Raw genomic sequence first — 13503 nt, 5'->3', positions numbered from 1 at the left:
ACTTCATGGATACGTCAGTAGTCTTGTAAACACCTTCCCCAGACCGAGTCACCGACTCAGATATGCATACGTCACTCCTCATCGTCTATCTATCCCCACTTCCCTGTTCCATATCCACACAGAAACCACATGGCATGGTCCTACGAGAACCCAAATTCCACCATTCCAATACTGCAATAAATTATTATGATGTGGCTCTCTGTACGGGATCACTGTTTCTTGTGCCCGTTATTATCTGTGCTTCCTATACGTGACTGCTGGTTTTGGATTGATTGACTACCAAGAAAATTATTTAAAGGACAATCCAAATAAGTCAAGCCTCTTAGGAGACCAAACCAAACGCGCAACGACCAAGACCCAAAGCTACTCCTCTCTCTGTCTCTCTCTAAAATGTGAATCCAGGAAGAGAATTGCTCATACAGCTAAGCTTTGAAAAGGTTTGGAAGAAAACCATGTTTGTGTAGGTAGAAAAATCTCTGGCCGTGTTTTAGTTCTGTCACTTTCACTCTGTCTACTATAACAAAGGACTTCGACACTTGTTTTGTTTTGTATATACTTTCACGTTTTCGTTCTCTCTAATATTTTCCATTTTCTCTGGTCTCTGTTTCCATTTCTATCCAATCCTTACTCCTTTCACCTTCAAATTCGATCCGGGCTTGTCTCTTTGTAGGAGTTTCTGTTCAATTAACCAACTGGGTTTTCCTTCCTCTGTTTAATCCTCTATATAATTCATTCAATTCCTTCATTTTCTGTCAAGGATTTCACTTTTCCAGAGTTTCTGTCATTTCTCCTTGTTTTCTTTCTGGGTTTTCTCTGTTTCAGCTTTTGAGCTCTTCTTTTGATCTCTGTGATATCAAGCTAGCATTTTTACAACTTCTATTACATACCCAATTTGAGACTAGAGCCTTGAGTTTTTGTTTAGAGGTTTGATTAAGAAATGAAGTGTTTCTTTCCCTTCAAATCCAAGAACAAACAAAAGGAGTCAAAATCAGCTCCGGATTTGAGAAACAAAAGCGACTCCTTAACTCCGGTATTAGACCGTGCCTCGAAATCTTTACCTTCACCAAGAAGCATACCAGAATTATACAAAGAGAAGGAGCAGAATTTGAAGGTTTTCTCACTGCAAGAGCTCAGGGATTCAACCAATGGCTTCAGCAGGTCGCAAAAGCTTGGTGAAGGAGGCTTTGGGAGTGTGTATAAAGGAATAATCAAGCCCAAAAATGGCAAGGGTAGTCCAATTTTGGTTGCCATAAAGAAGTTGAATCCACATAGCTTACAGGTTCCAATTCTTATCTTCATTAAGGACCAACTGTTTGCTTAATTTTTCCATTTTTTCTGTCTGTTTTTCTTCCACTTGGTTTTTCTCCATTACTACGTGGTTGGTTGGTTTTCTTAGTCTTGGATGTTGAATGATTGTGATGGTAGAATTGAATGGTATTATAATCTGATCTGAAAGTGTTGTTATATTGGATAGTGAATTATAATAGTTTGTTTTTGGGGTTGAATTATTCCTAAAGAATAGTTATATATCTCTCCATGTTTTGACTATACTTCTAGTAATGGCCCTGTTCTGCAATTGTTAATAAACACATGGTTTTTAGTTGATTAGTACATGTGGTTTGTTTAGTAGATTTATTGGGTGTCTGTGATTTTATATACATGTTAATATAGCTCGTCAGTTGAACTTAGATTTTCATTGGATTTATAACTCCTGTATACTGCTTCAATATAATCCCAAAATACATGGTAGGCACTAGGCACTAGGCATAGTAAACTGGGGTGGAAAAAAGGGCATGGGTTTACCAACCAATCTCATTCCTAGTTCTTGGCCAATTGGAGTGGGAATGAAATGGAAGTTAATAATCAATAGAGAATGTGCTAAAGTGAGCAGGGCATGAAAAAGACTAAATGCGACGTAATGATTTTCTATCGAGGTTGAAAGAAATCTGAATGTCTTCTATTGATCAAGTCACTGAAGCTCTGTGGTATACATTAATTAACGACCTTACATGTAGTTATGTGGAATATGACAATTGTGGACCTTGGAATCCATCTGGTGCTGGAACTCTAAGAATGTGGAGATTATATCATCATTTGTAGTGTTAACAAGAACCAGAAGGAAAGTGAATACTAATACAAGGCAAATGGATTTCTTGCAGTGTTTGAAAACCATTCCTAAAGTGAATGGTAAATAGTCTTGTTTCTCTCAGCTGGAAAACATATTATGCAGCGTTCTTTGTCTGACAATGCTCTTACCAGTTACTAAAGAAAGAGATTTTTGCTCTCAAGAACTTGAATTGGAACAGATTGTCAAATTTTGTGGAAATAGTACTTTATATTTGAGAATGGATAAAAGTAATGATTAAGCCCTAGAGATGATATTGGCCTGTGTAAAAGATACATCTCATTACTCTTTTAAATAGTTGAGAGACATCCGCACATTCAACTAAACTCTGAGTTCAAAGTTATCCTTTCCTAACACCCATTTTGGAGACATTGTGTGCCTCTATATCATTTTTATCTATTTAGTTGTCAAGCTTATGGTTCTTTGCTGTTTTCATATAGGGTCATAAAGAGTGGCTAGCAGAGGTTCAATTTCTTGGTGTGGTAAATCACCCAAATCTGGTAAAGCTTCTAGGATATTGCTCTATAGATGGAGAAAGAGGGATCCAACGGCTATTGGTATATGAATATATGCCTAATAGGAGCTTAGAAGATCATCTTTTCAATAGGGCTTTGAACCCTCTTCCTTGGATCACTAGGTTACAAATAATGCTTGGTGCTGCTCAAGGATTGGCTTATCTACACGAGGGACTGGAAGTCCAGGTGAATATAGTTTTCATTTATTTGACCTATGTTTGACCACGTATTTCCTTTCAGTTTGTTTGGAATGTAGAACTACCATATCATGTGAACATGTGACTCATATATGTTATTTTGACCAATGGAACACCAAATCAGTGTGACCTGCTTAAGACAGTGTAGTATTAGAACCATAACTAATGATTGGAATGTAGCAACTACATATTACGTTATACATCTTTTACTTGTTTGCTGCATTTATAGTGGCATCTCTCATTTTGGAACTTAAATTGTATCCGCAACTAATATAATTGCCTTCAGTTACATGCGTTGGTGGACACTGTCACTTCAGTAACTGTCCATTATCTTGATGTATTCTGTTCTCTAAAAGCTTTAGCTGTTGGGACCTGTGGTTTTGTCACATGGTAAAAGAGTTCTTGAGTTCAAAACCTTCGAATGACGTTGCACTCTTCTTTCCTGTCTTGTACTAATTGAATTTGGACATAAAACTTGAAAGTAATATAAAAGAAGCATAACTAAGTTATCATTGTGTAATCATTATGTAATTTCTGCGCGTTAATAGGTACCCCCTGTTTACTTCAACACACTCGTCCACTGATCTTGTTCTTCCATTGCTGAAACTGACAGTCAATTAAGGGGAAAAATTTTAATTCTCGCTACTTAAAAATGCTTTTTTTGCTTTAATTTTAATGTTATGAACTTATGATACTACATCATAGATTTGGTTCAGCTCTGCTTGTGAGGTTGAAACAAAAGTCATCTTCTATTTTTGCTTCTGGCCATCAATATCCAAATGCTAAGGAGTGTATTTAAGGATGGTAGATAATGGCTTACCTCGCATGGTAACTCTTTATTTGTTTGAAGCCAAGAATTTTTATATACTTTGTTGAACCTTTTTTGTTGCATTGTTTCAATAGGTGATATATCGAGATTTCAAATCCTCCAACGTGCTCTTGGATGAGGACTTTAAGCCGAAGCTCTCAGACTTCGGGCTTGCTAGAGAAGGGCCCAAGGGTGACCGTACTCATGTATCGACAGCTGTAAGTAGATAATAGATGACTTATTTTACTACTAGCCCAAGTTCTTTTAGAACTCGATGTCAACTTCATTTGGAGGTTGGCAGAATCTTGTTTGAATTGCAATATTGAGAGGACAATTGGTATAGTTATTATTCGCCTTTCTGTTCTTGCTTCTATTTAACATTTCCCTGGTTCATATTGCATTTGCTTTTGTTATCAGGTGGTAGGGACTTATGGATATGCTGCCCCGGAGTATGTTGAAACAGGCCATCTTTCCATCCATAGTGACTTGTGGAGTTTTGGTGTGGTGCTGTATGAGATCCTCACTGGAGGCGTGTCTTAGAAAGACATCGGCCAACGGCGGAGCAGAAGCTTCTTTATTGGGTTAGACAGTACCCCTGCAGACAGTAAAAAATTCAGCATGATAATAGATCCACTTCTGAGAGACCAGTATCCTATTAATGCAGCTCGGAAAATTGCCAAGTTGGCAGATAGCTGCCTAAACAAGAATGCAAAAGACGGCCAACAATGAATCAGGTAGTAGAGATCTTGAAGCAAGCTATACAAGATTCAGAAAGGGTACCAACTCTGTAAATAACAATTTGGGCATCTGGGTCTAAAATGGGTAGAAGAACCCCAAGTTGAGGTGATATAAAGAGAAGCCTGTGATCAAATCAAACGAAAGCATTATTAATAGTGTCTACTGTGACTATGTTCTATTTAAATTTTTTAACAGGTTGAAATGATTGGATATGTGGAAATGGGAAGTTTTGTAAAAGTTCCAATTATGCAGACTTCAAATATTTTTAACCTCTATTTTTACACCCTTCATATTAACCGAAGTCTCTGGTCCAACATAGGATGGTTTGATCACTTCTCAGAGAGGGTGTGTACTACTTGAGGGGGTTCAAGTACAATTGGAAGGTTACTATTTCTACGTTTTGTTTCCTGAGATTGAAGCTATGAAAGTTTGAGCAAAGAATGCAGAAAAAGGGGAGTGAAAAGAATTACAAAAGACTCGATCACTCATTAGAAAGGGTAGTTGATTTTATAAGGCTTTGATGATTTCACCACCTCAGTGTCAATGATCTCTTGGAGCTACATGTGCGCTTTCTTTTTGGCTGGTTAGTGATGTATGAAACCTTGAAGAACTACTGTACAATATACATCCGTTTTTGGTTGCTTTTCTTAGAAAGCAAAATTGTTATATTCTGTCACATTCACATATCCATTCTTATCTTACATTAGAAGTACGCATTCTAAACTGAAACAAGGTACAAAAGAAAAAGAAACAGAGCGAAATGCAGCTACAAACTGAAGAAGCAGAAGGCAAAGACATCTCAAATCAGAAAAACCTCCTATATCTGGTTACTCTGGAGCAGGCTACTAATTCCTTCCTCCACAGTAGGCTGCAACTTCTAAGATATCATACGAAGAAAAAAAGACCACACTACAAACATTTATGTAAGTACGAAACAATAAATGATGATCTGCTAGTATCATTAGATAAATCCTATCTTTAGTACCATACATGAATTTGAAATAGGCGCATCCCATGAAGACTTAGTAGTGAAGTGTCACAGACTCCCAAAATCCTCTGAAGAATCCAAGCAATGCACTATCGTTTTAAAATCCTAGGTTTCTGATACCATCAGTTTCTCACTTCCATTGCCACTAGAGATAACTGGATCTTGAGTAGACCCATATTTGGGGACTTTAAGAGCTGTGGTATGCTTAATATTGAAATGTTGGATTCTCATCTGGACTCAAGTTGAAATACTAAGAGACATGGATTACTATTGTAGTGATCAAGTTAGATTGACATAAATGAAACTTCTGGAAAACAAGTTGAATAACACAAACATGATCAAGTTAGATTGAATAGATACATTGAAATGCTCTGGAATGGGACATTATATAACTGCAGCAATAACTTTGAAATCAATCGAGAAAGCTAGGTTTAAATTACAGCCAGAAAGATTAGGAAGCTAAATAGAGGTCTTGTTGCATGAATCAAAAGTTATGCCAACTCATACAACATACATCCATTATTCATACACATATCTCAAGGGAAACAAGCATAATATTTATTCTTGCCGAAAGAGAAAGTAACGACATCTGAAACCTTCAACATTATGTTGCTTAGTTTACCATTTATCTTTGAAGTCTCCTTTGCACTTTTGCCTTGTACACAGAAGTTTTGACATAGATCCAATCTTTTGCATTGTCCAGGAATCTGAAATAAGCATATCTCCAAGAAGTCTTAAGCAGTAAACTGCGCAGACCATCCAAAATCCAGTGACAAATCCCAGCACTGCACAAATAAAGAATCCAAGGTTTATGAGCCATCACTAACCTGTTCTTTGTTATCAATTTCAGTTCCTCTCGCAATTCCATCATCTTGAACTGTTCTTCTGCTGGACAACTTTGTGTCAGCGGTGGTCCACAAAGTCCAGATTTCCCATATATTGAGAAGCATTAAACCTGAAGTTGGGTGCCTAATGGAATCTTCCTGACAAGTTGTTGTGTGATAAGTCCAAGACACTAAGAAAGTTAAGCTCGCAAAACTTGTAGAATTTTACCAGATATCCGGTTTCTTGACAAATCAAGAGATTCCAACATCTTCATGTTACCAAAGTCTTCAGGAAGCTTTTCCGTCAATTTGTTCTAGACAGGTTCAGAGAAATCAACTCTGTCATACTGCTATACTTGGCGGAATTTCCCAATCAAATAGTTGCTTGAAATGTCAATGCTTCTCAAACTTCTAATATTGGGAAACTCAATTTCTATTCCTTTCCACACAAGGTCCACAATAAAACCACCACTCCCGAATCATGAGCCAAAGCGGTGATGTTATTGAATCAATGTGGCAAGCCTCCTGAAATATTGTTGTGAGAGAGGTCCAAAACATGAATGGCAGCTAGACTGCACAGGGAGAAGGGTATGATTCCATTAAACTCATTTGACCGTAAGCGTAGAATCACCACTTTTGTTAGGCTTTGGCCAAATCCATGTTGGTATCTTTCCGACAGGTTATTGTTGCCAAGTCAACCATCGATAATCTAGTACAGTTCTCCAAAGAAGGCAATTCTCCTGAAAGTTGTTATCATGTAAACGCAATACCTGAATTCCCTGTAGATTGCTTAACGAGCTTGGTATTTTTCCAGATAATTTATTCTTTCCAAATTGAATAGATACAAATTTGAAATTGCATCCAACAATTAGGAAGCTCCCCAGACAATAGGTTCTTAGAATGTCAAGATATGCTAAATCTGGATCCTGCGTTGCACAGAAGGAAGACAAAGGTCCTGAAAACTATTATTTGAGAGATACAGCCTTTCTAGCATAGGAGAAAATGAGGGCAATGCGCCAGAAAATAGATTAGAAGACAAGTTACATAACTCAAGCTTGTCGATGACAGATTCGGTAGTTTCCCATGGATTTGGTTCATAGAGAGATCTAACCACACTAAGCCAGAAAATTGATCCCAAACTTATTAGGTAATGATCCTGATAGTCAGCATTAGAGAGATAAAGAGCAGTAAGATTTGTCTGCGTTAGAATCCACTTGGGAAAAGCTGGGCCCACTTGCAAGAGGACATCTCTAACCAATCAAGTTGAAATGGTGGATTCCAATCAGAGCTCAGGTTGATAGAGAAACGGTTATTAGAAACGGCCAGAGATTGTAACGAGAGAGGTTCAAAAAGTGGGCTTCTGTTATGACACCACTCAAAGAATTCCGGAGAGAAATAATGTTTCAAGGCTAGAGAGTTGCCCGACATCTCGGGTACAGACCGAGATATAACACTCGTAACTTTGAAAACGTGACAAATCTGGCAGCGACCCCAAAACAGGTTATCTCTCAAGTTCAAGGTCTCAAGCGTGTTCTCAGCAATAGACAAGGTTTTAACAGAGTCCCCAATGTTTTCAGACAATTGGTTTGCCCGTAAGGTCAACGACTCTAAGCTGCATAAGTTTTGAAAGCCTTTTGATATCCCACCTTCAAGTTGATTATGTGACAGATCTAGTGTTACTAGAGAAAGCATCCTTGTGAAGACATCTGGGATGGGACCTTCAAGATTGTTGGAAGTGAGATGAATTATATGGACAAAGTTGCTGTTGACATTGGCTATCCAATAAAATATTGAAGAATTCAGAGAGTTATAAGAGAGGTCAAGGAGTTGAAGAGAGGTGGAAGAATTAATAAAGGCAAGTGATCTTGGATTGACATCAGGAATGTTACAGTCGGATAACTCGAGCTCTGTCAGTAAAGTGAGCTTGCTCAAAGATTCTGGCCAATTCACAGCCTCAGACAAATTCAGCCATGACATGTTCAGGTATCTCAAGGAAGAAAGATGAGATAACCACTCAAGATTTTCTGAACTAACAACTTGGTTACCGTAAAGATCAAGAGTGTGCAAATTAGAGAGGTTTCCAAGTTGGGGAGGAACAGGTCCACTGATATTAGCATCTGCAAGTTCGAGCTCTTTCAATTGACTTAGAAAGCCAATGAATTTGGGAATCATCATTCCTTCAAAATCATTGAAGGAAAGATCAAGAGTGTGCAAATTAGAGAGGTTTCCAAGTTGAGGAGGAACAGGTCCACTGAAATTAGCAGATGCAAGTTTGAGTTCTTTCAATTGACTCAGAGAGCCAATGAATTTGGGAATCATCATTCCTTCAAAATCATTGAAGGAAAGATCAAGAGTGTGCAAATTAGAGAGGTTTCCAAGTTGGGGAGGAACAGGTCCACTGAAATTAGCATCTGCAAGTTCGAGCTCTTTCAATTGACTCATAGAGCCAATGAATTTGGGAATCATCATTCCTTCAAAATCATTGGAGGAAAGATCAAGAGTGTGCAAATTAGAGAGGTTTCCAAGTTGAGGAGGAACAGGTCCATTGGAATTAGCATATACAAGTTTGAGTTCTTTCAATTGACTCAAAGAGCCAATGAACTTGGGAATCAGAATTTCTCCAAAATCAATAAAACTGAGGTCCAAGTAATTTAGATATCGCAATTCAAGTAGGGAAGGACTAATTTCACCTCTCAATTCAGTGGAATCGAGATTAGCATCATAACTATAAGAGAGATCTAGAGTGATAACATGACCTGTTTGGTTGTTGCATGCTATTCCTCTCCACTTGCAGCAATCTTTCTCACTTTTCCAAGAGGCAAGAGCATTGGAGTCATCCACAAGGCCTTGTTTGAACTGGAGAAGAGCATGCCTTTCACTCTCCAAGCACATGATGTTGTTGGAGCTTCCAACACTAGAACAACAAACAGCAGAGGCAATGGCCAGGCACACAAGCCCAACCACAACAGAATGCATAGACCTACCACTCATTATACTGAAAAACATGATTATGAAGATGATATGCAACAAAACCAAAGTGAAGTAATATATAGTTGAAGCAAAAGGATTTTGGAAACTACCCATGTATAATCGTGGAAACAACAATGGAGTTGCTTCATTGACTGACTTGATCGGCATAACTTGGAAATTGGTTTTTTCTTTATTGATTTTCTTTAGTCTCAGTCTCAGTCTCAGAATATGACAGAATATGTTGTAGTTTTGTACAATCATTCTATGCTGGGCCCTTAAGTCTAGCCCAATGCTCTCTTCTCTTGTAAAATTGAGAAAACTCCTCCTCCTCTCTTTTCTGCTGTTTCCGGCTGGTACTTACTTTCTTTCTCTCACTTCCCGGAATTCCATTCTTTTCAAATTTCAACATGTTTCAATTTTGTGAATCAGGTACGGCTTCATGTTTGGAAGAGAATCTGCTCGCAAAGAGCTTGGAAGCTTAATCGAAGACCTTCGCCGCCAGAATCCCAATTCCGATCCTCATTGGGTACTTCCATTCTCTCACTGACTTCATTGGGACCTTCGTCGGCTTCATAGTTATTTGTTTACTAAAGAATTCTAATTGGGTGTGCTTAGTTGCAACTGAATGTAAAATTGATTCAAAACTAAAAGGGTTTCGCTGTTAATGCCAAAAGCAGAGGACTTGGGTAAAAATAACATTGGGTAAAAACCCAATGTTGTAACTCTAGGACTTGGGTAAAAATAACATTGGGTAAAAGGACATGCTTCTTCTTTTTCCCTCATTGTTGAAGTTTTGATGTCACATTACAGGCTCAACATGAATTGGAATCATATTATTCTTACAGCTGATAAGGATAGAGTTTGAATTTTTTATTTATTTGTTATTTTTTCTTTTTAAATGCAATTCTTTGAATCATTTTTCGGTAGAATGATGTGGTGTGTGAACCTAGACAGTAGATGCTCTACTATCCCTCCATTTGGGTGCATTTTAATTAGTCTTTTACTGCTTTTATATATTTGGCACTCTTCTCCGCGTACTTGACTTTAAAAATAGCTGCATGAAATGTCATTCAGAATGTGAATTCTTCTTTAAGTTTGAATTTTGATTCATGTATCAAGTAGGGATCCCTGTTTGGGTGCAGGTTCATGGCATCAGGTGGGCAATGTGGAAATCCCTTCATTTGTTAAGGCTTGAGGAAACACTGTCTTAAGGCCTTACTGGAAAACTCCTTTGGCCATCTTCGGCTGTTTTCAGGTCATCTTACCTATCCTTGACAGCAGAATGTGCGTTCCTGAGGAGTTTTGGATATTAACTTTAAAACCTTTGTATGCTGACTTGCATTGAAGATTATAGCTTTCTGCTTTGACATAGTTGTTATTCATAGTTGCTGTGAATGAATTAGATAATGTAGTTGGTGTTGATCATACTCTTTGGTGTTTCAAATTAATGAAGCGCATTCTGTGAATTAATGTTTCAATATTACTTGCTGTGGATCATAGAGGCTTTGCCCTGCCGATCATGATGATGAAATAATGAATATATCTGAGACTTTCCATGCAACGTTCTCTTTATTTTTCTGAAAGGCTAACGTTATGTTTCTGCTCTGACCTACTCTCTTGTACAGAAATATGCAAACCTAGTGGCTAAGTGCTTGATGATTTGTATCTGCCTATGGCCTTTTGGCATGTACTTTGGTTGTTTTATCAGTAGTTGTGAACTAATATGCTAAAACACTGTGAAAGGTATCAGTTAGTGAAATCAAGCTACATCTATTTATGCCTGTAGCCCTTTTTCTTAGGGTAAAAATGGTAATAATGGAGGTAAATCTCTATATATGCAAATGACTAGCCATTTGAGCTAAAGAATGGGATAGCCTCGTTACCTGATCTCCTAATATGACGTAAAGAGGCTGAAGAAGCCTGCTCTAACCTATATTTAAGATCCTCCATTAAGAACCCGAGAGGTAGAAAATCCAAAGATAAACTCGACACTGCTTGGACTAATTCAACACAATCTGTTTTGACATGTTTAGCCTCAGATATTTTGTATAAATAATGATACATTTTTGTTTCCTTCAATTTGTGTTTTAATGTTTGTCATGGTGGTTACAGATTGGGTGTGGTTTGTTGGGTTTGATGTGTGCTCCTTAACTGCAGTATTAGACCGTGCCTCGAAATCTCTACCTTCACCAAGAAGCATACCAGAATTGTACAAAAAGAAGGAGCAGAATTTGAAGGTTTTCTCATTCCAAGAGCTCAGGGATTCAACCAATGGCTTCAGCAGGTTGCAATAGCTTGGTGAAGGAGGCTTTGGGTGACAAGGCCCGCCCCGGATTCCACTCTGAAATCCGAAGTGGCCCTGCGGGACCCACTTTTAAAGAAGGTTTACCAAAAATTTCGGCACAACCTCCATTAAAAATGGACAACCCAAAAACCTGTGGAAAACAAATTTCACTTCCAAAAAAAATTTCAACCACATACTCCTGGAGCCACCTTGCTCCCATAAATCAACCAACTCAAACTCAAAGATAATAATAGTATATCAAATACTTCAAGTCTAAGAAACTCCAAGATTTAAGATACCACAATTCACCAAAGTTAGGTCGTAGACCTCAAATATAATTAATTACAAATCTGGGTCACAAATCCCGTAGTAATCAGAGCAATTCTAGGAATATAAAATAACATAGAGTACAGTAGGTTAAACAGGTAACCTACGGAATGTGATGGCGGAAGCGGATGCGGTCACTATGGCTCACTCCTGAAAGCCAAGCAGCAATTCTGTAAACTGGGCATTTAAAACCGAAGGGCCTAGGGAAAAGTAATTTAAAACACGTTAGCGTGAGTAGACAAAAATAAACAATTTTAAACAAAAGCAATTTTATACTTTCCCCATTTATTTCTCTATAAACTCCCGATGCATGCAATGTTTAAGGAAAACAAAACAAGAGAAGTTCTGTACAAGAAAAACCGACTAGCCCCGCTAGTCACACACTAAATGAAAAGATTGAAACTCCGGTACTCAAGAAAATAAGACCAGCCCCGCTAGTTAAACGGAAATCGAACTAGCCCCGCTAGTAAAAAAATAGTAAAGTGAGTAGGGGAAGACGATAGCCATACAAGTGAGCCTCCCAGGCTCGGGTGATAGCCTCTCAGGCTAAAGTACTCCCATTACTCCTGTAATATACCCTTACGCCACTAAGTGTAGCGATAGGATACTGGGCTTCAGAATTACTGTCACAGAGACAGTAACCAGCGCCACAAAGACGGAGGGCTTCGGTGATCCCATCACCTCGCCACAAAGGCGGAAGATCAAAGCTAGCAATGATAAGTCACCCAAAGTATGGCAAAAGAAAATCCGAAAACCACAGTAAAATCGTAAATACATAAGGCTTCCCCAACTCTCGCAAAGAATTCCCATGACGTGTCCCACACGCCAAGATAAACTCAAATTCAAAAATAAATAAGAGAAAATAAGCATATTCCAATGACGTGATCCCGCACGCCATAAAATCTTCAAAAAATCAAATATCCAAAACCATTTCCGAAAATAACCATATGCTCGAGAAAGTAATACGATAAACAAATTATCATCTCGGAAACAAATAAATAAATGCATGCATCATTCTTTGAAAATAAAAGTCCACTCACAGTATATGGTCAATCCTGACGTCGCTTGGTATTTTCCTCGTACGAAGACTCCTCTCGTCCTGTACGGATAGCACTCGTAAAAATATATTTACAGGACAAAAATTAACTTTACGATAATTAGAAATTGAAATTCAGAACGTCCCCCTTCAAAATCCAACTCCTTAATTCACATCGAATCCATCCGTAATTCTCCAATAATATTCATTCATCGATATATAAATTCTAAAGTGAATTCGAAAGAAATTCGGCAATCGAATTCACGTAAATCAACAATCAACAATCAACAATTCATGCTCAATTCGTAATTTCTCCAATTTCCACCAAACTTAATGTATAAAATTCTACAATCATTAAAGGATTTATGGAGCCAAAACAGTATATAAAACGCAGCACCACGCGCCACCCACAATGGCCGCACGTGGGGCCCACGCGCCACCGGCAACCACCACCAATGGCCACCAAATTTTGGCAGCACCACCTACTCAACAGACCCAACCTCTTACTCAACTACAACAAGTTCCAATTTTACCTGGAAGAGCTCCAATCTAAAAGGTGAAAAATTTCCAGAAAATTCAAGAACCCTAGGATCGGGTTTTGATCGATTCGACCTCCACACTGCAAATCGTGGCTCAAGGATAGGGGCGAAATGATCCTTGGCAAAAACCGAACCTTCGACGCCAGTTTGGT

General features: G+C 38.3%; 1 protein-coding gene, 1 long non-coding RNA gene and 1 pseudogene across 2 annotated transcripts; 2 read left to right on the top strand and 1 right to left on the bottom strand.

The window, feature by feature from the left end:
• The first annotated feature begins 452 nt into the window (after window positions 1–452).
• LOC121048931 lies at window positions 453–4588 on the top strand (annotated as a pseudogene).
• A 2810-nt stretch (window positions 4589–7398) lies between these two features.
• On the bottom strand, window positions 7399–8637 carry LOC121050889 (receptor-like protein 12). The gene has a single exon (XM_040512311.1). It carries the CDS (start codon window positions 8635–8637, stop codon window positions 7399–7401), a length of 1239 nt encoding a protein of 412 aa, XP_040368245.1.
• A 790-nt stretch (window positions 8638–9427) lies between these two features.
• Window positions 9428–10326, top strand: LOC112181299. The gene is made up of 3 exons (XR_002928761.2): window positions 9428–9518; window positions 9595–9691; window positions 10308–10326. It is a non-coding gene; the product is annotated as an uncharacterized LOC112181299 (long non-coding RNA).
• Window positions 10327–13503: the final 3177 nt, after the last annotated feature.

Source organism: Rosa chinensis, unplaced genomic scaffold (genome assembly GCF_002994745.2).
Source record: "Rosa chinensis cultivar Old Blush unplaced genomic scaffold, RchiOBHm-V2 RchiOBHmChr0c22, whole genome shotgun sequence".
Classification (NCBI taxonomy): domain Eukaryota; kingdom Viridiplantae; phylum Streptophyta; class Magnoliopsida; order Rosales; family Rosaceae; genus Rosa; species Rosa chinensis.
This window is presented reverse-complemented; position numbering and strand designations above follow the sequence as displayed.

Excerpts from the sequence above, each read along its gene's own strand:
- LOC121050889 (XM_040512311.1), bottom strand. The coding sequence starts at position 8,637 with ATGAGTCAATTGAAAGAGCTCGAACTTGCAGATGCTAATTTCAGTGGA.